General features: G+C 36.5%; 1 protein-coding gene across 7 annotated transcripts in view; it reads right to left on the reverse strand.

The window, feature by feature from the left end:
* Epha6 (EPH receptor A6) overlaps positions 1-23776 on the reverse strand; it is a 955104-nt gene that overhangs the window by 334169 nt on the left and 597159 nt on the right. For all 7 annotated transcript variants that reach the window (XM_060370600.1, XM_060370599.1, XM_060370601.1 and 4 more), the window contains one exon: positions 9152-9314. In XM_060370600.1, the coding sequence (XP_060226583.1) occupies positions 9152-9314 (163 nt within the window). The remainder of the gene's footprint in view (positions 1-9151; positions 9315-23776) is intronic.

A 23776-nucleotide genomic window follows, 5' to 3' on the forward strand; every position in this document is an offset into this window, starting at 1 on the left:
TACACAGGGATATTTAGAATGCTCTCCATTCAGTTTAAAATCTCTGTATAAACAAAGAGAGTACAATCGGGACAAAAATGTATGTATTCCATATATTCTAGCTTAGTAAGTGATATTATACCATTTCATATTTAGTTAGTATGCTGAAATGGTTGAAAATTATTTAAGGTGTTTCCTTGCTATGTATTCAGCAAATATAAGACACAAAAATCACTACAGTTCGAGACAATTTTTAAGTGGGCACTCAGTTTTCTGAAAAGCATAGAGGAGTAAGCAATTCATTTTACCACATATCAGCTGTTTTCTATCTGGAAGCAAGGTGGGCATTCCCGGCTACTGGCCTTCCTTTACAGTGTAATAATATGCTCACAGATCCACACTGGAGTATTTGCACACATAGCTAAATCCTTTACAGTGCTTCTGTGATTTTGGCAAATACAATTATATGAAATACACTGAAATACCTTGGAAAACTGAAGCGTAGCAAATACTCAGTTTGCTTCTTATTTTTCACACATGCCTCTGTGGAGCTCTGCCTGGGTTTATTTTTAAAAATATGCCCATTCAGTATTGTAAGTTCACAGCAAAACAAAAGTGAGAATGGATGATTTGCTTTGGGTTGGTACAAATTTTAAAAATGAAAGTATGGATTACTTTTAGTGACTTGATTTCTGAGTACTGCGGAGGAAATTTAGAGTGTTCAAACATTAAGTGTGACTTTCGGTTTTGACATAGGTATGATTGTCAACACTTACATATTTCACAGAAAATACCTCTAAGCTGTCCTAAATATTTTGATAATTTTATTCAGCTCGATGTTACCAGTTCCTAGAGATGATGGGCTACTGCCTGGGTTAAACTCAACGCGGGAGAAGACTCCGGAAGAAACCTAAGCCATGTTGTCTTTTCCATCTCTGACTTCCTCAGTTACAGCTGTGCACTGGCATCGAGTGTTTCCAGCTTTTCCTACACAGCCATAACCGTGTGTCACCAATATGTGTCCCTTAACAGTAAAAGAGCCCCCCCCCCATACCTTCAAACACTATCTCACAACTGCCAGGGTCAATACTCCCATTCTCCTCTTCAGTCGGCTCATGATTGCACCTCCGTGGAGATGAGGAGAGGTCAGCTGCAGCTCAGAAGCCCTGTGACGGCCTCCTCGTGGTTATTATGAGAGATTAGGTTTTTATCATTTTACCCTTGATGCTTTCATAACATTTAAACTGTGCCATTAAAAAGCCCACTAGCCAATAAGTCAGAGTCTTATAATCTGAGGAATGGCTCCTAATCTTCAACTATTACATTGAGCATATATATATATATATATATATATATTTTTTTTTTTTTCTGCAAAATTCGGAACAACTTGACTCGTCTTCAGAAAATTTTGGCTCCTTAGAAGAATCTGTCGGTTTACAGTCAAATAACTTTGACAGAAAAATTTAGACAATTTACATGATGGCTGATAGAAGGAAATCCATCTTAAATTAAGTTGAATTGAAACCAGATTTTGTAAATGACATAAAGAACTCTGTCAGTTAATCTCTAATGTGGCTTCCAGGTGAGTGTCCTGAAGTGCCTGAGCATTCTACACATGGCTTCTTGTTAACGTATGTATAAAAGAGACAAACAATAGTGAACAACGAAAGCACATATGGAAAATGATGAAATGAAAGTAAATAACTGATGTATGTTCTTTGAGTGACACTAGTCCTTTCATCACTCACAGAATGCCTTTTTTTTAAAGCAAGCTGCATGTAAAACAATATGAGCTATAATAATAAAAACAGAAAGTAATGTTGACCAGAGTTCATATTTCAGCTACAAATGAACACTTTCTGAGTACCAAATGGACCTCATAGAGAATAGAGCTGGTCTGGTGTTGTTTAAGTGAAATTGGCGTAGTTCGCACACACACAAGTGCGCGCGCACATGCGCACACACACTTAAAATAAAAAAGAAAGAAGCAAAAGAAATGACCCAATCCCCCAGAACAGAAAACAGCTTTTATTCAAGGTATGATTAGTACTACATTATTCTTCTTTATTACTAGATTCACTTGTTTCCTACTGTGTTTTTATATATGAACAAAATTTTAACCCTGTACTTTAAAAATGCACGTTGTACAACTTCTAAGTATCTGCTAATTGTTAATGATTTTCTTTCCAGACCATTTAGCAAGCTATAACCATTAATATTTTTCATATTAAGAATTCAATCTGTCTCACGGTACGCAAGTTCAGTTCCTATCTTTTAAAATTCTTATTTGATTTACACAAAATTGCAACAAATTGTCCTTTTTTGTCAATACAATTTTCCTTAAAGAGAGACTTTCATTTTCTGGGCAAATAGTCCTTGTTCCTCTATATTTGGTATAGATAAGTAAATTACAATAACTGCATTATTTACCCCTTTTAAAGCATTATGTTTAGCCTGTCATGTTTGCACCAATACAGACAACTGAATGAAAACACCTCATAGCTCTTTTAACTTCACGCTTGATGATTTATAAATATTATGATCTCCTAAACATTTACCTTTACATTAAAAGTTATGTGTGCCTAGAGAGGAATATAATCAATTAAGGGGAGGTAAAGAAGTGGGTTCCCCTGTAAGGGGTGCAGGGGCTCTCTCTGAAATGAAGTCAGTGGCTGGTTCTTTGATCACCTCCCCCTGGAGGGTGCAGCCTTGCTAGGCCACAGATGAAGATGATGCAGCCAGCCTTGATGAGACCTGACAGGCTAGGTTCAGAGCCAAGGAGGAGGTCCTCCCCTATCAATGGACTAGGGGACCGGCATAGGGGAGGATAGGGAGGAAGGGTGGGACTTGGAGGACACTACAGCGGGGATACAAAGTGAATAAATTGTAACAAATAAATAAATGAAGAATGAGAGCAAAGAAAACCAATCATATAGAAAATGAAATGGAATGACAGAGTGAAAAAAAACCCAGAAATATTGAATGAGTGAAAAGTAAGACTGTCTTAGTTTTAAACATTGGCATGAAAGGGCCTAAATCTATTATAACTTGCTTATTATATCACTTAATGCCTACGGAAAATAAGTGGACTGGTTTTCTACCTTCTTCAGATTTTGAGCCATACAACTAGCAAAATAGTAACATTCTTTGTAAAAAGAAGACTAGTGCTTGAGAAATAATTAGAACTCAACAAATACATTGTGGAGTCTCACTGACATCAATTATATTAAATTTCTGTCTCAACATCTATATAAGTCAGGAATTTCCTTTATCACTCAGCAAATAAACGTCCCTCTACCTTTAGCATACATTTTTGTTAGGAAGAACCTTCATTACTTCATTAGACAGACTACTGTATGTTCTGACAGCCGATACTAGGACGGTCTTCGTTTCCATTGATCTTTGTCTTTACACAGAGCTGCCAACTTAGAAGGTATACCATTGATTGGGGATCATTTGAAGTTAGTGTGATATACCCTGGAATTTGTCCTTCTTTGAGTAAACTCATAAATATGAAATATACTTCCTACTTGATTAATTAACTTTTTTATTGTTCCACCAGGGTCAGTCGGTCTTCTTTCTGCTTCATGCTCAACTATTAATAATCATTCCAAATTTTCTGGCTGCTGTTAATAATGATGTAGCTAATTTCTTTCTAGGCAATTGAAGCAGTGCAGATTGTGTTTGAACCAGCAGACTGGATCAAATGGAATAGAGGTTTTAAAAAAAATTAAGGAGGAAATGTATGAACAATAAAAAAAATTCTTCCTCAAAAGTGGCAAATTTTATAAGTAATTTATAACTAAATTTTATTAAAAACTTGTAACTCATCAGTGCTCTGTTCAAGTGAACCAATTGCTTCTAATCAGACCACAATAAGTTAGCTAATTTTTACATATGTTTCCAAAATACCTATATGTCAGACTCATATTAGTTTCATTCTGTTACTAGACACAAAGCTAGTCATATTGCTTACACGAGGAACAAACTATATTATAATAGATTTTTACCTCTTTATTTTAATGAGTTTATTATGGTAATGAAATTAGGCTTGTATAACAAAATATTATAGAGAGTCCCCCAAAGAGAGATGGGACTTGCTCATCAAGACTGTGTCAAGAAATAGGTGAGCTAGTCTGAACTTCAGTAATATAATAGTTTTCTGAATGTTGCACTTCGGAGTATTGGAAGAATCTGAGAGATGATGGCATGACAAAACCTTTGTGTTTGAAGTATCCTAACAATTCTACTTTCACAGAGTCACATTAACTTGAGGAGAAAAGAAGAAAAAGCATGTCTTTGCAATGAAATTTGGAGGGAAATGAATACTGTCTGAGAAATTAACATTTTATTCAGTAAAATATGATTACTTAATCACCAATGATTTATGGGTTAAATATGTGCAAAATGTAACATAGAAAAAATTAGCTTACTAGAAACATGAAGAATGTATCAGGAAAGAAGGAACTAAAAGCAGTCTTGTACCTTACTTAACATTTAGTATCATTCTCATCAGCCCTCTGTTCAAGTGAACCAATTGCTTCTTTTTTTTCAATAAATTAGCCAAATTTTACAAATATTTCTAAAATACTTAAGTGATTAAGTCTATTCATTCAGATCTATATTCCATTTTTGCTACAAACGTTTAACACAGGATATGGTTCTTTTAAATGTTGCTGTAGTTCAGCAATTCGTCTCTTTGTTTTTGCTAATCATGATGTTTTTTATGCATTTATTTTATGATATATTAAACTCATATATATTATTGAAATTCACATATATTGACTCAGTTACTATACATTTAAAATTGCTGACAGATGTGGCCTTTATGTTACAAAACTACTTTTTGTAGCCTACAGGTGAAATATAATTTATACAAATGCAAGCTATAATTCATGCTTTCAGGGAAAAGTATTGTATTGGCTCCCCCAGTCACCTGGGTAACAATTAAGGCAAGGCAAGAAGTAAGTGGTCACTCATTACATGTAGAGCTTCAATTTTCTAATAATGTTGGCCTTTAACTATGGATTCTGCTTTCATTGGATAGCTTAAAAATTATTTTCTAGAGGCCAAAGAAAAGTTCAGCATAGCTGAATATTTTACTTTGTATTTAAGTATGCACTTATACAGTTACATACTGTGACTCTAAAATGATGTGATAGATGAATTAAAGATAGACAGTAATTTAATTTCATAATTTTAAATATTTCATTTTTAAAAAATGTGACTTGTAGGGAGTAGGGGCTTCACAAGGAGACAAAGCCAAAAAATCTGGGCCCATGGGGGCCTGCAGAGGCTGATGCATCAACCAAAGACCATGCATGCAGGGCACCTAGACCCCTGTTTAGATGTAGCCCATAGGCAGCTCAGTCTCCACGCAGAGTTTTTAATAAGGGGAGCAGGAGCAGTCTCTGATATGAACTCTGTTGCCTGCTTTTTGATCACTTCCTCCTGGCACTCTGACCTTACCAGGCCACAGAGGAAGAGGAGCCAGGCAGTCATGCTGAGATGATAGGCTGGGGTCAGACATTAGGGAAGGACTCCCTCTTTCAGTGGACTAGGGGAAGGGGATAGGAGGGAAGAGGGATGGAGGCGGGATCAGGAGGATACAAGGGAGGGGTCTACAATCACGATATGAAGTGAATAAATTTTGAAAACTAATAAAATAAAAATTAAAAATACATAGCCAAAAATGTATAATTTTATCAAATTATTATTTTAAAACATATGAAAGTTAAGGATATGTTAAGGATATGGAAAAAATCAGTGATACAGTTTTTAATTTTCATCTACTCAAAATTCTGACATAAGAACATTAATAAGCTTGTGAATTAACAAGAATTTGAATTAATAATTCACATTCACATCCTCTGCAGGTTCACTCATCTCACTCAGAATGAAATGCGCTTGACCAGTTTTTATTTGGTATTTTGGGGCATTATATCACTTGATTTTAATTTTGAAAAAGTATCTTATTATCATCCACACTCTGTTTCTGTATGTCTTTCATTACCAGGCCACAGTAGAGGACAATACAGCCACTTTTGATGTGAACTGACAGACTAAGATCAGAAAGGAGAGGAGAACCTCCCCTATTAGTGGACTTGGGGAGTGGCATGCAAGCAGAGGGAGGAGGGAGGGTGGGATTGGGAGGGGAGGGAGGGGCTTATGGGGGGATGCAGAATGAATAAAGTGTAATTGATGAAAAATTTAAGAAAAAAGGGGAAAAAATATCCACATAGAATATCTCATATTTTCGTTTGTTTAGTGTTATTACTTATTTTTTTTTTTTATAATTTTGTTACTCTATCCTAACAAAAGCGGAAGGGGATAAAGCACGGTACACAACAAGTACAGTATAAAATTGGCAACCGATAAATACTGTCAGTGGACACAACAGGTACATACATGCTCAGCACAGTGCTTAGCGTCAAAGCACAAAAATTAATGTGTTAATCTGTCTGCAACTAACAGACACTTATCATTCAATATCCATTACTAATCTATTTATCACCAGTATGTATACATGTATACATGTGTAATGATGTTCTAAAAAGGAGAAAAGGAAGCTAATGAGTTAGTTCAATTAAGCTGTTTTTATAGTCTAGCAATCACAACTAGTAGTCTTTATTTCTGTTAAATACTTTCTATTAGACTATTCTAATAATGCAATATTGAATGAATGAATGAATGAATGAGTAAATAAGTAAAGGCACTGACCTTGAAGATTAAGAGATATATCTATGACTATTCTTTGGAAATCATCACCACTTGGAGTACAGTAATTATTAATTGTTTATAATTATGAATTGTTTATAATTATTAATTGTTAAGAGCAATATTATAATTTTGAAAAGGAATTAATCCAATTTTTATTTTATTATTTTCATTAGCAAACTGTAGCCTGAGCAAAGTAAAATAGATACAACTAAAGAGAACTATTATGCTTACTTAAAAAAAAAAATTGAAGCAGGCCCTCAAGAGACAGAGGCTAATCCCCCAGCTCTTACCCCTTTTCTGTGAGTCTATTATAAAATTAGTTAATTAAATGGAAGACACAAGGGAGAACTTAGTAATAAAGTTGACATCATAATAGTTCATAGACTACTTGAGAAACAAAAGCTATAAAATTTTACACACGAGCTAGGAGAATATGAAGAGGAAAAGGCAGATGCTATCAACTGGGGTGTGTATCATAGTATTACTAAATTATGGAAAACCTGACCCCATTCTACCAGGACATTATTCACTGGAATTCTCTTCTGGGCATAAACAACATGCTTTAAAATGTAATTTAGAGCTAGTACAATTAAAAAAAAAATAAGCCTTTAAATGCCCTTTCCTTTTCTTGTAAATCGACTAAGAGCCGTTTCATATACCCAAACTCCAGATTTAGACAAACATATTTCTCAGATTCTTCTCAGACACTCTGTCTTTTCAAGGGTTTAGTCAAAGTTACTTTCTGACTCAGAGCATAGTGTTCACTGTCTTCTGCTGCCATTGTTCGCCAGTCCTAGGGCTTTCGTCTGTTATCTCCAGTCTGCTGTACAATTATGGATGCAGCTAATCATGTTTCTAATAAGAGGAATGGTGTTGTCAGAATTAAAGGAAATAGTCTGTGTGAATGGCTCACTGTAGAGTTTATCACATCCTCAGAGTTAAACCTGCCCCAATTCAAACTGTCCACTCATTGCTGGCTTCAGAGGGTTATCATCCTGTTAAACGACCAAGTATGAACCCCAGTGCAAAAAAAGAAAGGTTTTAAGAGAAAGATCAGGTTAATTACTAAAAAGAATACTTGGGATATTGGCGTTTAACATTGTGATAGTCATTAAAGTTATTAAGAATATGTTTTATCAGTCACCAAGTACAGCTACACAATGCAATCAATATAAAATTATTCAAAGAAGTGTCCCTGCCGTATCCTGCTGAGCATTTTTCTCCTAACCACTTATCATGTATAGCTTAGATACAAAGCAAAGACATAGCCATCACTAAGTCAAGCTGTTCTTTGGGGCGATTTTTTTTTTTGTATTTACACTTATATGTATTAGTTTTGATTAAAAGCATACTGCACAGCTTAAAAAAGTTAACAACTATTTATTACTCTTTATAAGTGAAATAATACATCCAGCTTTTAAATGCACAGTTGTGAGTATGGAATTATTACTTTATAAATGCACTCTCAGGAAAACTCACTAAGCTAAATCTATTTAGAAATCTAGTCAAGTAAGAAAATGAAGCCTGGTGTAAAAAAATGTACTTGATATCAATTGTAAATTTTCATTCGTGTTAATTTCAGGACAGGATATTCTGAGACATGGGTAAAAGGCTCTTCATTAATAGTCATATACCGGGCCACTAATAATTGTAATATTTAATTCTCCCCTAAAACAATGTGTAGAACACATAACATGTTCTGAGCGAGGCTCCAAAGGATACAAAAGCTAACTGAAAAGCTGTAGCCATATGTGTTCTCATGGTTTATCATTTAGAAATCTTGAAAAAATATGTATGTTTCAACTAAAAATAGTGGACTGGTATCATATGACAAGATGGCATAAAGGGCCCTAATTATGAACATCACTGATATATCTGGGTTTATAATATTTAAGGGATTTCAAAATGGGTGTTATGCTTCACTCTTTTCATTTCCTGTTTTGGCTTTCAGTATGCTGAGCCTGTAGTTTATCATCAAGCCATGTATCTGTATTTAATCTTGTAATGTACATGTTGGTGGAATGTGTCTCCTGACCACTGCTTTATTGATCTGAGACAAGCCAAATGTGCATATTTTGAATTGACTGCTGAAATCCTTTGTTTGTGGCTTGATGTCTTTCTAGTTTTCATTTGTATTGTGTTATGATGCCAGGACTGGTAAACAATCAGACTTGTGCCATCCATTAGGATGTCATGGAATAGCATGTGTGATAAATTCTGTATAAAGGGACATATTTGTGACACTTTATGATTTCTTTTTAGAGCAATGCATTTCAGGAGGTTTTTATTTTTAGCATCAAAACAGTAACTCAAATGACTGAGTGGGTAATCGTATGAGCTGTGTATCATTTGGAAGGTCTGTTAAAAATTGGGACACCTGGTTTTATAATATCAGGTCAACTGGAATAGTCCTAAATTAGCACCTTACTTTACATCTATGAGTGGAACTTACTTTCATCTCCTGTTTCAAATTCAAACTTCTGACTGTAGCCACTGTATCCTGTTGCAGTCCTCACTCGGATATGAAATATGTACTTGGTTGCTGGCTTGAGGCCTGTGATGATGACACTGGGGGCCTTGGACCTCGTGGAGGAATAGGTGAGCTGCTCATGCTCCTAGGGACAGAAAAAAAGGAGAAAGGAAATGAGGCTGTGTGACCCTATCATTTCTTAGAGACAGTCCCCAGTAAGACTGAGGACTGATGCTCTGAATATTAAAAATATTGATTTGAAAGAAATGTAAGCATGGGTTTCCACAATTTAGCTCTTAGTTGATCAGCATTATATATATGATGTGTCTCTGATCTGGAAATTTATCAATAGAATGGTAACTTGTATTTCACTACACATGAACCTTTGGTGATTTAGACTTTGTAACTTAGGGAATAGTGATGGCCAGAGAGCATGTTCCTACAGAACAGGAGCTTCTTCCTAATCAAAATGGACGCACTGGATTAGACACATTAGCATTAGTGTCAGGAATCATGAATCTATTACACAATACTCCTTTTAACCCATAGAGTGCCAAAATGCCAGGCTATCTATGGGTAGACCTACGAGTAGGCTTGTAGGTGAAAGGGAAAAAAAGTTTTTTAATGTTTGAAATCTTTATGTAGTAGTTAATTGCTTCTATTTATAACCCTGTTTTCTTAGAAGTTACCACTAATCTGTGAACTTTAATAACTAAAATGATGAGGATGATTTTTTTCCCTTGAGATGCTAGATTCCACTTCTAGAGAGGTGCAAGGTACATAGTGATTGTGAGATGGGCTTCAAAGTGTGCCCATAACATAGCAATGACAATAGACAGGTAGAGAAGACGTGCAGACCCTGTGAAATCGTAGACAGACCTGGAGGGCAGCTTGTTTCTTTCTCCTGGTTTTATGTTTAACCACTTCACCCAACCAAGGTGAAGTGTGCATACCTGGGCAATCTGAATGACCTGCTGGGTACAGGTTCTTTAAGTGGCTTCTCTTGCTCATCCTATCAGAACAGAATTGTTCATTTTACTTGTCTCTGTAAGGAGGGATGAACTAAACTTTCTTTTTCTGGGTTATAAAGCTTTCCTCTAAAAACTCATATTTTAATAAGACATCCAAAGAAATTCTAAAACACAAGCTTCCGTACTCTGAAAATCCTGTACTCTGAAATCCTCCTCAAGCTGAAATGTTCAGGTCCTGACATGATATCTCATGTGGACAGTTTCCCATCTGAATTCATATGGTGTGCTTTAGTCAAGATGCTGGCACACTGAAAATTTTGCATAAAATTACCTTCAGGTATGCATGTAAGAAATTTAAGTGAATTTTGAGCTTAGATTGGGGACCATCCTCAGTATAACTCATATTTATGCAAATATCCCAACATTGAAAAAAATCTGAATCTGAAATGCCCAAATATTAGAAAAGGGAGTGTTAATCTGTATTTATACAAAGAACTTTCTCAATGCACAGATCAAACTAAGTCAACAGGTTCCAAAGTGAATTTAGGTTTTTGTAACTGTAAATGTGAAAATCCTGTGAAAGAATGGCTCACATGATGCTTAAGCCTGTCTGTATTATCAGGATCTCAGTTATGATGGCCTGGAAGCTGCAGTATGTCAAGAGACTTTTAAGAAAAGATTATAAAAATCCACACAATTACACATACAAGAGAATGTACAAGTTCCATAAACTTGAGGGTGATGACTTAGGGTTTAGAACTACGACAACGATTTCCTTTATGCTGCTTTGAAAAAAAAAATCTCAACAGAAATCTCACTATTAAACTTGAAAGTTTTATTTTTCAGAATTTTACATATAATATAGTAAGTCAGTGTCTGAATCAAAGAATCAGATTTTCCATCTCTACTTCAAATAATAAAAATTAATTATAAAAATAAATAAACTAGCAATGTTATAAATAATAAAACAAATATGTGCAATTTTGAGAAAAATAAAGTAAATAGAAATCTTTGCATCTAGCATGAGAGCCAAGGAAACAAAACAATACCTATAAAATATTTATGGCTGTAATCATTTAAGAATTGAAAGCTGGAGTCAGCTTGTAATCAATGGCTTAAAGACTCCATAGCATAGAGATATCAAAATATGATTGTCGCTGGAGACCTAGCACAGAGTAGACTCCTGGGAGGATATGGGGGTGACTCTAGCTGAGATTATTACTTGTGGGGGACATGGAGACTGAAGGGGTCACCTTCTAGCCAGGTGCAACTTCCCAGTGGAGGGAGGGGGACACCAAGTACCCAGAAAACGTTAGACCCAAAATCTACCATACAGGATGTACAGGCATAAAGATGGAGCAAAGAAAGAAGGGATGACAAACCAACAATTGGTCCAACCTGAGACCCACCCCGCAGGAGAAAGCCAACCACGGACACTATTAATGATACTCTGCATGGCTTGCAGACAGAGACCTAGCATGACTGTCCTTTCAGAGGCTCCAGCCAGCAGTTGAATGAAAAAGATGCAGGGACCCACCGTCAAACATAAGGCAGGGGAGACTGTGGAGGAGTGTGGGGAAGGATAGAAGGTCCCAGAAGGAACAAGAACCCCTCAAGAAGACCAACAGTGTCAACTAACCTAGGCCAAAAGGGGCTTACAGAGACTGAGCATCAACCAAAGACCTTGCACGGACTGGACATAGGCCCACGACACATATGTAATTGATGGGCGGCTTGATCTTCACGTGGGTCTCTTAGCAACAAAGGAAGTGTGGGTCTTATCTGACATGTACTGCTTTTGGATCACTTTACCCTAGCTGGGCTGCCTTGCCTGGCCTCAAGAAGAGGATATATGAAGTTCTGATGCGACTTGACGGGCTGGAGTGGGTTTATAAGCGGGGGTTGGAGGGTGGGGGTGGAGGTGCTTCCCTTTTCTGAGGAAGGGGAGGGGAGAATGGGGGAAGAGGATGGGAGGGTGGGAACAGGAGGAGAGGAGAGGGCGCCACTGTAGAAAAAGACAAAGAAATATGCTTGTCAACTATATGGTTTCAAATAGAAATTTGCTGTTCATTAAGAGTTTTCAGTCTCATGTGCAAAAGGAAAATATTCCATCTGTGATATAATTTTCTGAAATAGATAAGTTATGTTGTTTCTTGAATGCTGCCTTACCATATGAAATGATGGCTATGGGAAGAATTGGAAAGCAATTAGAAATACTTTAATCTTATTCCCTAAGACAGATGGCGTGGAATGGAAAGTTTACTCTTGTAAATGCTGCTGTCTTTGTTGCTTCAGTAAAACTTAGCTACACAGTAATTTCCTATTTAGTAAGTTACAGAGTCAAGAATTCCTACTGAAAACAGCTTTTATAAATTCTGATATCTGATATTTACAAAATGCTTGTAGTTTTCCCCGGAGTAAAATCTTGAGGCTGAAAATACGATTTAAATGTACTCGGCTCACCATCAGCTGCATGTCAGTTGACCCTTTTCACACCTTGCCACCTACTAGCTTCTCACAGAGGGGAGCCCTTTTTAAATTAATTGATTTTTTTATTAATTACAGTTTATTCACTTTGTATCCCAGCTGTAACTCCCTCCTCCGTCCTCTCCCAATCCCACCCTCCCCTCCCTCATCTCCTCCCATTCCCCTCCCCAAGTCCACTAATAGGGGAGGTCCTCCTCCACTTCCATCTGACCCTAGCCTATCAGGTCTCATCAGGTCTGGCTGCATTGTCTTCCTCTGGGGTCTGGTAGGGCTGCTCCCTCATCAGAGGAGGTGATTAAAGAGCAGGCCAATCAGTTCAGGTCAGAGACAGTCTCTGTTCCTATTACTATGGAACCCACTTGGATACTGAGCTACCATGGGCTACATCTGTGCAGGAGTTCTAGGTTATCCCCATGCATGATCCTGTGTTGGAGTATCAGTCTCAGAAAAGATCCCTGTGCTCAGACTTTTTGGTTCTGTTGCTCTCTTGTGTAGCTCCTGTCCCCTCCAGGTCTTTCTATGTCTCCCTTCTTTCATAAGATTCCCAGCACTCTGCCCAAAGTTTGGCTATGAATCTCAACATTTGCTTTGATATCCTGCTGGGTAGAGTCTTTCAGAGGCCCTCCGTGGTAGGCTCCTGTCCTATTCCTTGTTTTCTTCCTGTTCCTATGTCCGTCCCATTGTCTTTCTGAGTGAGGATTGATCATTGGCCCAGGGTCCTCCTTCTTTCTTAGCTTCTTTAGGTATACAGATTTTAGTATGTTTATCCTATATTATATGTTTAATATCCACTTATAAGTGAGTATATACCATGTGTGTCTTTCTGCTTCTGGGAGACCTCACTCAGGATGATCTTTTCTAGTTCCTATCATTTGCCTACAAATTTCATGATTTCCTTGTTTTTAATGCTGAGTAGTATTCCATTGTGTAGCTATACCACAGTTTCTGTATCCATTCCTCTCGGTAGCTTTAAACTCATGGGAAACCAAGCTAGCTTTTATCTGCTACAAGCATAGGACATTATTATCTCAGGACGTGAGCTAACTGCTCTTTTGCTGACTATACATTCCTAGTCTAAGCACTTGTCATGAGGTAGAGACAGTGAAACAAGATCTCTTGCTAGTCCCAGCAGGATGAATTGTAAATATGCTTGAATACAGCATTTGCAAATGCTTTTCTGGAGTAGCACCATCACTGTGAATCAGAATTGCTAGTTGGATGACATGAATGTCATTACGTTTGCTCTGAAATTTATTATACTGTTCCTAAAATTACATTTTTTTTCATCTTTTCTATATTGTAAGACTACCTGATCTTTCTTTTTCTTTTTGAAGCTATGATCATTTGTTACTCTTTTTTCCCCTTTTATTGAGAACAGATTTTCTTCTCATAAAATATATCTTAATTATAGCTTCTCTTCCCTCAACAACTCCCACTTCCTCCTCAACATCTCTCTCTCCCAGACCTTTCTGTCTCTCATTAGAAAGCAACAAGCTTCTAAGGGATACTAATAAAACATAATATAACAAAACTGAATATAATAAGACTAACAAAGACTAACACATTGGATTTGAAGAAAAGAAAAAAATAAAAAGGAAGCAACAGAGCTCAGGAGAAGGCACACAAAAAAAATGAATATAGACATAGGAAACCCCATATGCCCCACACTCAGAAATCCCATAAAAACAGTAAGCTGGAAGCCATAAAAGGTGCGCAAATGACCGGTAGGATAAAAAGACCATCCCTGTCAAGGCAGAGACAAGGAACCCACAAAAATGCTTTTGAGTTCATTTTCTGTTTGCCATCTACTGCTGGTCATGCACCTACCCTAAGAGTCGTTTCTCCACCTAATCTACCCTCCCTTGGAGGAATCTAAATTTTCATTTACTAGTGAGATAGCCTGTGGGTTAGATATGTGGGCATGTGCCCATGTTTCCTTTCAGCTCCAGAGCCCCACTTTCTTTGTGTCCTCTGTTTCCTCTGACTCTTATCTCCCCCCCACCTCCTCCTCTTCCTCTGGGTTACCTGAGCCCTGAGGGGAGGGATTTGACTGAGACATCACACTTAGAGGTCAGTGTTTAAAGGTCTCTCATTCTCTGCATACAGTGTCAGGCTGGGTTTCTGTATTTATTCTCATCTGCTGCAGGAGGAAAATTCTCCGATGATGACTGATCAAGACACTGATCTCTGACTATAGCAGAATGTCATTTGTTTTGTGATTTTTTTTTCTTTGCTTTTTTAAAAATATAGAACAGCAGTGTTTGATTTTATCTAAGTCCCTGGGTAATCTAGTTTCAGATTCTTGGTCACCCAGACAGTATTGCAAAAGGATTCCAACTCATGGTATGAGCCTTAAGTCAAATCACACATTGGTTGGTTACTCTTACAAAGTTTGTGTCACCTTCTCAGATAATTCTTTATATTTTATTTTCAGATAATTCTTAATGTTACTTTTTTTTGTAATTTCAAGATGTTTGGAGTAACGTGTAGATCTGTTTTCTCTCAATTTTACATTCTTGCTTACATAATTTGGTATCTGCTTATACTGTAAATCATCTTCCTTCTCTCTACTTTGCTTGTGTTCATTGTATTGTCTTCTAACTTGTGTTTCAAACTTAACTCTCATACTTCAAATGTACATACTTCAAATATACATGTACACATGCAATCTCTCTTTTTTCCCAATTTCATAGTAAGTACCACATTAGCTACACCCAATATGTAACTTTACTAATTTCTGAAGAGTACTTTAAGATATGTTTTGTGGCAGATCCAGAATTATGACTAGTAAACCTTTCTAGGTACAGAATTTATATACTCTCTCCCTAAGAGCTTATCTCCATTTGATTTGTGGCAGTGCTCTGGCCACTGAACTCTGGTTGGTGACAGACAGCCATGCAGTGATGCATGCTGGTTTCAAGGCAAACAGCTTAACAATGTCTTTTTGAATCAGCACAGAAAACAGCACCAAGTCTAGGGAAAACACACTTAATATCAATGAATGCTAATAGCGTGTTATGAGTCTCATTTCACAGAATAAAGTCTACACATGCTGTCTACTATTAGTGAAGAATAAAAGTTCAAAATAAAAGAGTGTGACTATATTGTTATTCGGTACATATATCAGCTCACTCTTTTTTTTTTTTTAATGCAGTTTATTCAGGAACCTTGAACAATCATCTGACCCTGGGGAAAGCCAGCCCACAGCTTAAATAGCCTCTGGGTAGCCAACCCCAGCGTGCCACGTGGGCAATGCAGATAGGTCCACATACATGGAAGCAAGCCAGATCCTCAGCCTTAGCCAAATGTGGAATTGTTCGTGACAGAGAGCACTCACCATCAGGAAGGTGGAAGGCAGAAACCATAAAAAGCTAAAATGTTATGCTCAGGATGCGAGGCTAAGCACTGCACTCAGGGTCAGCCGCTTTGGACCCAGAGAAGAGCATGTCTGATTGCATGCGGGTTGATGCCCCAGGTCCGCCTCTGAGAAAAAGGTATCGGACGGGTCTGATGCTCTTTGGGTGGATGACACCTAAATGAACATCAGTACAAAGTCCCAATTTATTTCTAATATCAGAGATCAGACCTCTACTCTTGCCTGATGCGTCTAAAACAAAAAGGGGAAACTGTAGAGAGCTTCGTAATGCCACGCCTTAAAGATAGAGCTGGTTTCAGCTCACTCTTAAACTGTACATTTATTTATAATTCTCTAGAGGTCATAGCATTTATTTATAGTATCTTCTTATAGGAAGACTCTAGAATTTGAATTGCCCCTTCCCAGGTGCTGACAACAATGGTTTTATTGAGAATGAAGTCTTACTGTGACATTGGACCTTCTGTCCTCTTAAAATAACGAATATAGCTTTATCTCTGAAGGTGGCAACTTTTAATGATATGACAACAACAACAAAAACCCCTCCCTCTCACAAGAACCTGATGTAGTATATGATTTAAACTGAAAGGGAATGAAAAGACAGAGGCTCCAGTGCTCAGTCTCTCTCTCTCTGCATTTCTGCACAGTCACAAGTAACACACCCAGGCTCAGTAGAAGGTAAGGTGTAGAGTTCTGGGTCAGACTGCTCCAGTCTTGGATTTGATGTTAACTCGGCTTCTATAACATTCCTTCTCAAGACTTCTGTTTGTTCCTATGCGAACACATTCATCTTGCAAAGCGCACTGAGTTCTCACTCTTTGCAGGGCTCTAGAGCACCCAATCCAAAAGGCCAGCACTGATAGTGTTCCTTTAGAAGGTTTGCTTTATCTTGAAGTATTTAGATCTAGTCAGATTTAGATGTAAGAGATATCACATCTTTAATTTTAAATTTTGATGTAAATTTTTAATTTTAAATTAGCTAGATTCACTAGATGTATATTTAATAATAATGCTTTTGACTTTTTTTTTCACAGACTTACAGATATAGAGGTATCAGTAGTCACAGGAAGAGGATGTATGTAGTGTTTTAGGACTGTGAAGATGTTTCTACAGGCATTGTTTAGTCCTCATAATAATTTTCTGGGACAAGAAAAATATAGTATTAAAATATACTTTAAGATTTTTTTCCTATGTCTCCTTTGATACCATAGTCTTCTTTTAGTCAACGTTGCTTCTCATAGAATCATAACTAAACATACTAAGACATAGCATCGTGGTTGGCTCTTCAGTCTTTTCTTGGATTTAATTAGAATGTCAAAACTCTAGAAATGACTCCGAGTGTACTCCATCTCTATGAATTTTATAACGCTGTACCAAATGAGTAGACTGAATGCAATATCTGCAGGTGCAGCATCTCTGCCAAATAGGGAATTATAAAAAGGCATATGTTCTAAGACCCCATTTCTATTCCTGTGTCAGTTTACTTTGGTTAGACCTCAGCATTAATTCTTTAAAGTTCTCTGGAGAGAAGGAATTTATTCCACCCAAAATAATCAATACAGTATATAGAAACTGTCCTTCTAAATCATAACCTAGTTATTTGCTAGAATAAGCCCAATAGTTTGTGTAGAAGATGGGCCACATTCTGCTAACATTGAACTACGGAAAACCATCATTTTATTCTCGCTATTTAGGATTGTCTGCTGAGAAATTTCTAGAGAGTCATCAAGGAAACCTTTAGAATTAATTAATAGATATTAATGTGGGTTATGTAAAATACAACTTTTAGTTTACACTTGCAGTTCCAAATAAAAAAAATTCCACATAATCAGACACAGGATCCCAAATATTTAACTATGTGACAAAAAAGAACAAGACTCATATTCTTAAACCTTTAATATTATATTGAAGATGCCAAGAAGAAAAAAAATATATTTATTTTTCTTTTATGCCACATTGCTAAGATCTTGAATAAAATATATATAGTAGTTACTAAAACAGAAGCATAATTTTATATTTATTGAAACAACATTAATTGTGTTGTTAATGCAGTTGTGTCTGATTTGCTTGTTTGCTCAGAACTCAGCTTTTGTTCTTTTGTGCTTACACTCAGTTATGTTCATAAAATAGTTTATCTCCTGACAACTTGACTGCATGTTTTTCATTTTAATGTACAATAAATTTATAGTGAACTATCATTTTATTCCTGCAGTACAGCTGACCTGTTAGTATTTATTAAGAACATAGCATTATACTTTTAAATGAAAATTTTGGATTTAATGATATTTTCACTAAAATGTTAATCTATTCTTTATAAGAGACTTTTTAAACTTTTTCTTATTACAGGCCTCTGCTTATGACATGCTATTTTATTATTATATTTAAATATTATATGTAAAACTTTTCTTTGGAATGTTCAGGAATGATATCATCAGGAGAAACATATAATTTTTTGGTAGTTCCAAGTACCCACTACCTCCCCAGCATAAGGGGACAGAGATGGCTCACTCTCTCAGATTTAAGAGAAAGCTAAAAGGCCTGTAGGTTTGTTCTTCTGGGTGACTGATTTTATCATCAAAATCCACAGAGAATAATACTTCTATTTACTGGTCTCTTCCTTTCCTTAGCTTGAGCGATCCAACTCTGCCTGCATCCTGCATGTTGATCATCATATCAAGAAAATTCACTGTTGGTTTTTATAGCTATCAAACAACAATAAAAAAACCCTGCTTTCTTTTCTCTCATTTTTAAACTGTGCAAGAAGTTCCTGACTTGAAAAGCCTTCCTTTCCCCCGCCCCAGGGGGTGGGGGGCTCAGTAAATTATACCTGGATAGTGGGTAGAGTACTCTTGAATGTTTTTTCCGCTATGAAAAAATTTTAAAATATGCACAAGTAAGAAAACTGTAGAAGTAGTGATTTTAAATATATAAGCATATTTGTCTACACTTGAGAAGTGTCATTTAATTTACTCCAGCTGTAATTTACTACAATCAACTCTTGATTACCCCAAGTAATCCAAAATGCGAGACCACAAATCACTGTGAAACACCTTCATGTCCTTTTTTCATATATTTCTTCCAGTGTGTATCATGATTCATATAAAATGAAATCCCATGCATTCCTAGTTCACTAAATGTTCAGCAATAGGAAATGGCTATTAATCTTAAATCAGATATTAAAAATCAGTTGATAAGATATATATAAATAATTACATAAAATTAAAAGAAAAATTTCTGCTAGGAATATGGTTAAATTAGTATAGCATGGCTTTCCAAAATTCTAGAATTAGCACTAGACCAGTAAAATCAGTCCATGCATGTAATTAGAATGTGTATACCTACCTCACATGTCCACATTTGTTGTAATAATAACGATAAAATATAAAAGTGTAAAAGTTGTTATAGAATCCAGAAGATATCTAACATAGCATTCTTATTTTAAGAGCACTTGCCAATAGTGAGTAAAAATCAAATCATTAAAAATGCATTTATATTTGCACCGCTTCAAATAGTTTGCCAAGGCTCAGAATTGAGCCAGCTGTCATGACAGTTTTCTCACGTATGAATGAAGAACTGGTTTTATTGCTCTGTAATTTACCTTTAAATGCTTAGTTTATTATTAAATTATTCTTATAGCAATCTAAAATTAGATGACATCAACTAATGAAAACCCAAGTGAGAGATGAGGAAAATGATTTTCTTTACCCATATTCAATAACAACTGAGTAATACTGAGAGTGGAAAAGGTGATTCTTCCCAGAGAAGTATGCACCAATTGATTTTTCTGTGCCAAATGGACAGCCCTGAAAGCATACACACAAGCAACGTTATATGAATTCAGCAGGTTATGGTCAGCAACATGTTTGTACATGTGAATAGAAACATACACATTATAATAAGAGATGACAGAAGGTGTAAAATTAAAGGAAAATAGGGTTTGTATTTAGTGGGGTTTGCAGGAAGGAAAGGGAAAGGAAAAAATGTTATCAAAATACCATCTCAGTGTTTACCTGCGAATTTCATGATTTCTGTGTTTGTTTTTTTTTTTTTTTTATCGCTGAGTAATATTCCATTGTGTAGATGTACCACAATTTCTGTATCCGTTCCACAACTGAGGGGCATCTGGACCGTTTACAGCTTCTGGCTATTACAAATAAAGCTGCTACAAACATGGCTGAGCAGATGTCCTTGTTGTGTACTTGAACATCTTTTGGATATATGCCTAGGAGTGGTATAGCTGGATCTTGAGGAAGATTTAATCCCAGGCTTTGGGAGTGGGACAAGTAGATCTCTATGAGTTCCAGGCTATTCCTAATTCTTTGAGAAAGCACTAGATTGACTTCCAAAGTGGTTGTATAAGCTTACATTCCCACCAGCAGCGGGAACTGGAAAAGATCATCCTGAGTGAGGTATTCCAGAAGCAGAAAGACACACAGGGTATATATTCACTCATATTAGACTTATAGTATAGGATAAACATACCAAAATCTGTACACCTAAGGAAGCTAATCAGAAAGGAGGACTCTGGCTAAGATGCTCAATCCCCATTCAGAAAGGCAAAGAGGATGGACATAGGAGGAGGGAGAAAACAGGGAACAGGACAGGAGCCTACCACAGAAGGCCTCTGAAAGGCTCTACCCTGCAGGGTATCTAAGCTGATGCTGAGACTCATGGCCAAACTTTGGGCAGAGAGCAGGGAATCTTATGAAAGAAGTGAGAGATAGTAAGACCTGGAAAGGACAGGAGCTCCACAAGGACAGCAACAGATCCAAAAATCTGGGCACAGCAGTCTTTTCTGAAACTAATACTTCAGCCAAGGACCACTCATAGAGATGGCCTGGAACGCCAGCACAGTTTTAGCCTATGGCATTTCAGTGTCCAAGTGGCCTCCATATTAATGGGGACAGGGACTGTCTCTGACAGGAATTGACTGGCCTGCTCTTTGATCACCTCCCCCTGATGGGGGACCAGCCTTACCAAGCCACAGAGGAAGACAATGCAGCCACTCCTGATGAGACATGATAGACTAGGATCAGAAGGAAGGGGAGGAGGACCTTCCTTATCAGTGGACTGGGGGAGGGACACAGGTGGGAAAGAGGGAGGGTGGGATTGGGAGGTACAGGGGAGATACAAAGAGAATAAACTGTAATTAATAAAAATAAAAATAATTAAAAAATACCATCTCAGCCAAATGTAGTGGTGGACACCTTTAATCCCAATACTCAGGGAGAAAGAGGCAGACAGATAAGTGTGGGTTTGCATCCAGCTTGGTCTATAAAGCAAGTCCAGGACAGCCAAGGATACACAGAGAGACTGTGTCTCAATAAATAAATGAATAAATAAATAAATAAAATCTCAAAAATAAAGAACACCACCAAAATACACACTGGAACAGTATCAAGTAGCCAATTTGTTTTCTTAGGAATATTGTAAACAGCAGACTTTAGCTACAAAACTTAAAAATTAATATTTTTGTCACACATGCTGATGCATATCTTTAATCCCAGCCCTTGGGAGTGGGGCAGGTAGATCTCTGTGAGTTCCAGGCCAGCCAGTGCTATCAAGAGGGACCCTGTCTCAAAGAAATAAACAAACAAACACAAAACTATTTTGTTGAAATATCTCAGTACATGTTCTTAATATTTATTCAGTTTAAATTTTTCCATCAGTTTTGGTGTTATTTAACTTTCATATTGATGGGATACTATTTCTCTTCTGTCCTGGATTACACACATTTATGAAGGTATTGAAGTAAAATGAAATGTTTAAACCTGCATACATATTTGTCCACAAAGAAAAATTTCTTCAGTGCAAAATTTTTACTATAATTTAAATATATTAGTTTAAGTTTTTAAGTACATAAATTTAAGTATATTCATTATTTTTATTTGTATTTGTAATTTTATAATAATGCAATTACATTTCTCCCATCTCTTTCCTCCCCAACCCCTGAACCCTTCCTGCACTTCTTCAAAATCGCGGCTACTTTTCCCACCAATTGTTATTATATGCATATATATCTTTGTATATACAAAGATGTTCTTAAATATAACCCATTTAGTCTGGATAATGTTACTTGTAGTATGTTTTCAGGGCTGACTATTTGCCATTGGACAATCAATTGGTGTGCTTTTTCCTTTGGAAGACCATCTCTCCCTCTCCCAGCTTTCTTGAATTGCTTATAGTTTTTTGTGTTGAGTTGAGGATTGGGGACATTTCTCCATTCTTTGTGGATTTGTCATTCTTTCTTAAAGATATACATTATTTACTAAATGAATCGAAGTATAGGTGATAAAAATAAATGTGCTGTTAGACAAAGCAGAAATATAAATATTAAAAAACAAAACTTTTAAATAATTTACATATATTAGGTTACTGAAATGATTTTATGTAACAGTAGAAATTCCAAAAGAAAATTATTTGCCTTAAGAATATTTGATGATTGCGCTAAATTTTAACTAAATATGTTGAAAGTTTAGGAATTCTTAAAGACAGTAGTAGCTGAGGTCAGATTGTAAAAAAAGCTACATAAAAGCTAGATAAAAAGATTTTTATTATAAAAATTAGCATAAGTTAGCAATAAGTGTCAAAGAGAGAAAAATACACTTAGCATTTTTAGAAACATTAACATGCATATCTGCATTTTCTCAAGCATAAATGTTACAACAAATGTCAAAGTCAACATTTCTAAAGTTAAATCACTGTAACAATGTGGCAGAATGGAGTGGTCCTTTCATTAGTTCTACCAAATTATGTAATGTAACTTAAAAAAAATTGCAAAGCTAGAGGAAAGAATATATCTAAACAAAACAAAACAAAACCAAGACAGTTTTGTTTGCGATAATAGTGCTGATAGGATAGAAATAAACAGTACAGCTTTGAAAATTAAATAAACACAGTAGCAGTAGACTGCTTTTAAGCATGTCTAGGCTGCTATTTCTGGAAGAATTAAAGTAAGGTAAGGTGGGCAACATTGTACTGGAGTGGGAGAGAGCAGAGGTGGAATATGAGAAATACTTCAAAGAAGAGGGTCCGCTGAATGATAGTATGATTTGTTGATATGTGCCGCGACATTTTTCTAAATCAGCTACAAAATACATTGTCTTGTGACATACTTCTGACATCAAAATATGATGTAGAAATTCATTTAAGTAGAGATACAAACATGAGAACTCTTTACCATTATTTATTTACTTTTGCGTGTGTCTATGGTGTGTGAGCATACAGGTGTGAGCCTAAGAGAGAGAGAGAGACAGACAGACAGAGAAGAGGGGAGAGAATGAAAGAGATGTGTTTGCTGGAGAGGTTGTGGAAAAGGGGGAACCCTCCTCCATTGCTGGTGGGAATGTAAACTGGTACAACCACTTGGGAAGTCAATCTGGCGCTTTCTCAGGCAATTAGGAGTAGTGCTACCTCAAGACCCAGCTATACCACTCCTAGGTATATACCCAAAATTTGCTCAAGTACAGAACAAGGACATTTGTTCAACCATGTTTGTAGCAGCTTTATTTGTAATAGCCAGAACCTGGAAACAACTCAGATGTCCATCAACGGAGGAATGGATACAGAAACTGTGGTATTTTTACACAATGGAATACTACTCAGCAATCAAAAAGGAGGAAATCATGAAATTTGCAGGCAAGTAGTAGGATCTAGAAAAGATCATTCTGAGTGAAGTATCCCAGAAGGAGAAAGACAAACATGGTATATACTCGCTTATATAGACCTACAAGATATGATAAACATAATGAAATCTACACACCTAAAGAAGATAAT

This window comes from Meriones unguiculatus, chromosome 17 (assembly GCF_030254825.1).
Source record: "Meriones unguiculatus strain TT.TT164.6M chromosome 17, Bangor_MerUng_6.1, whole genome shotgun sequence".
NCBI classification, from domain to species: Eukaryota; Metazoa; Chordata; class Mammalia; order Rodentia; family Muridae; genus Meriones; species Meriones unguiculatus.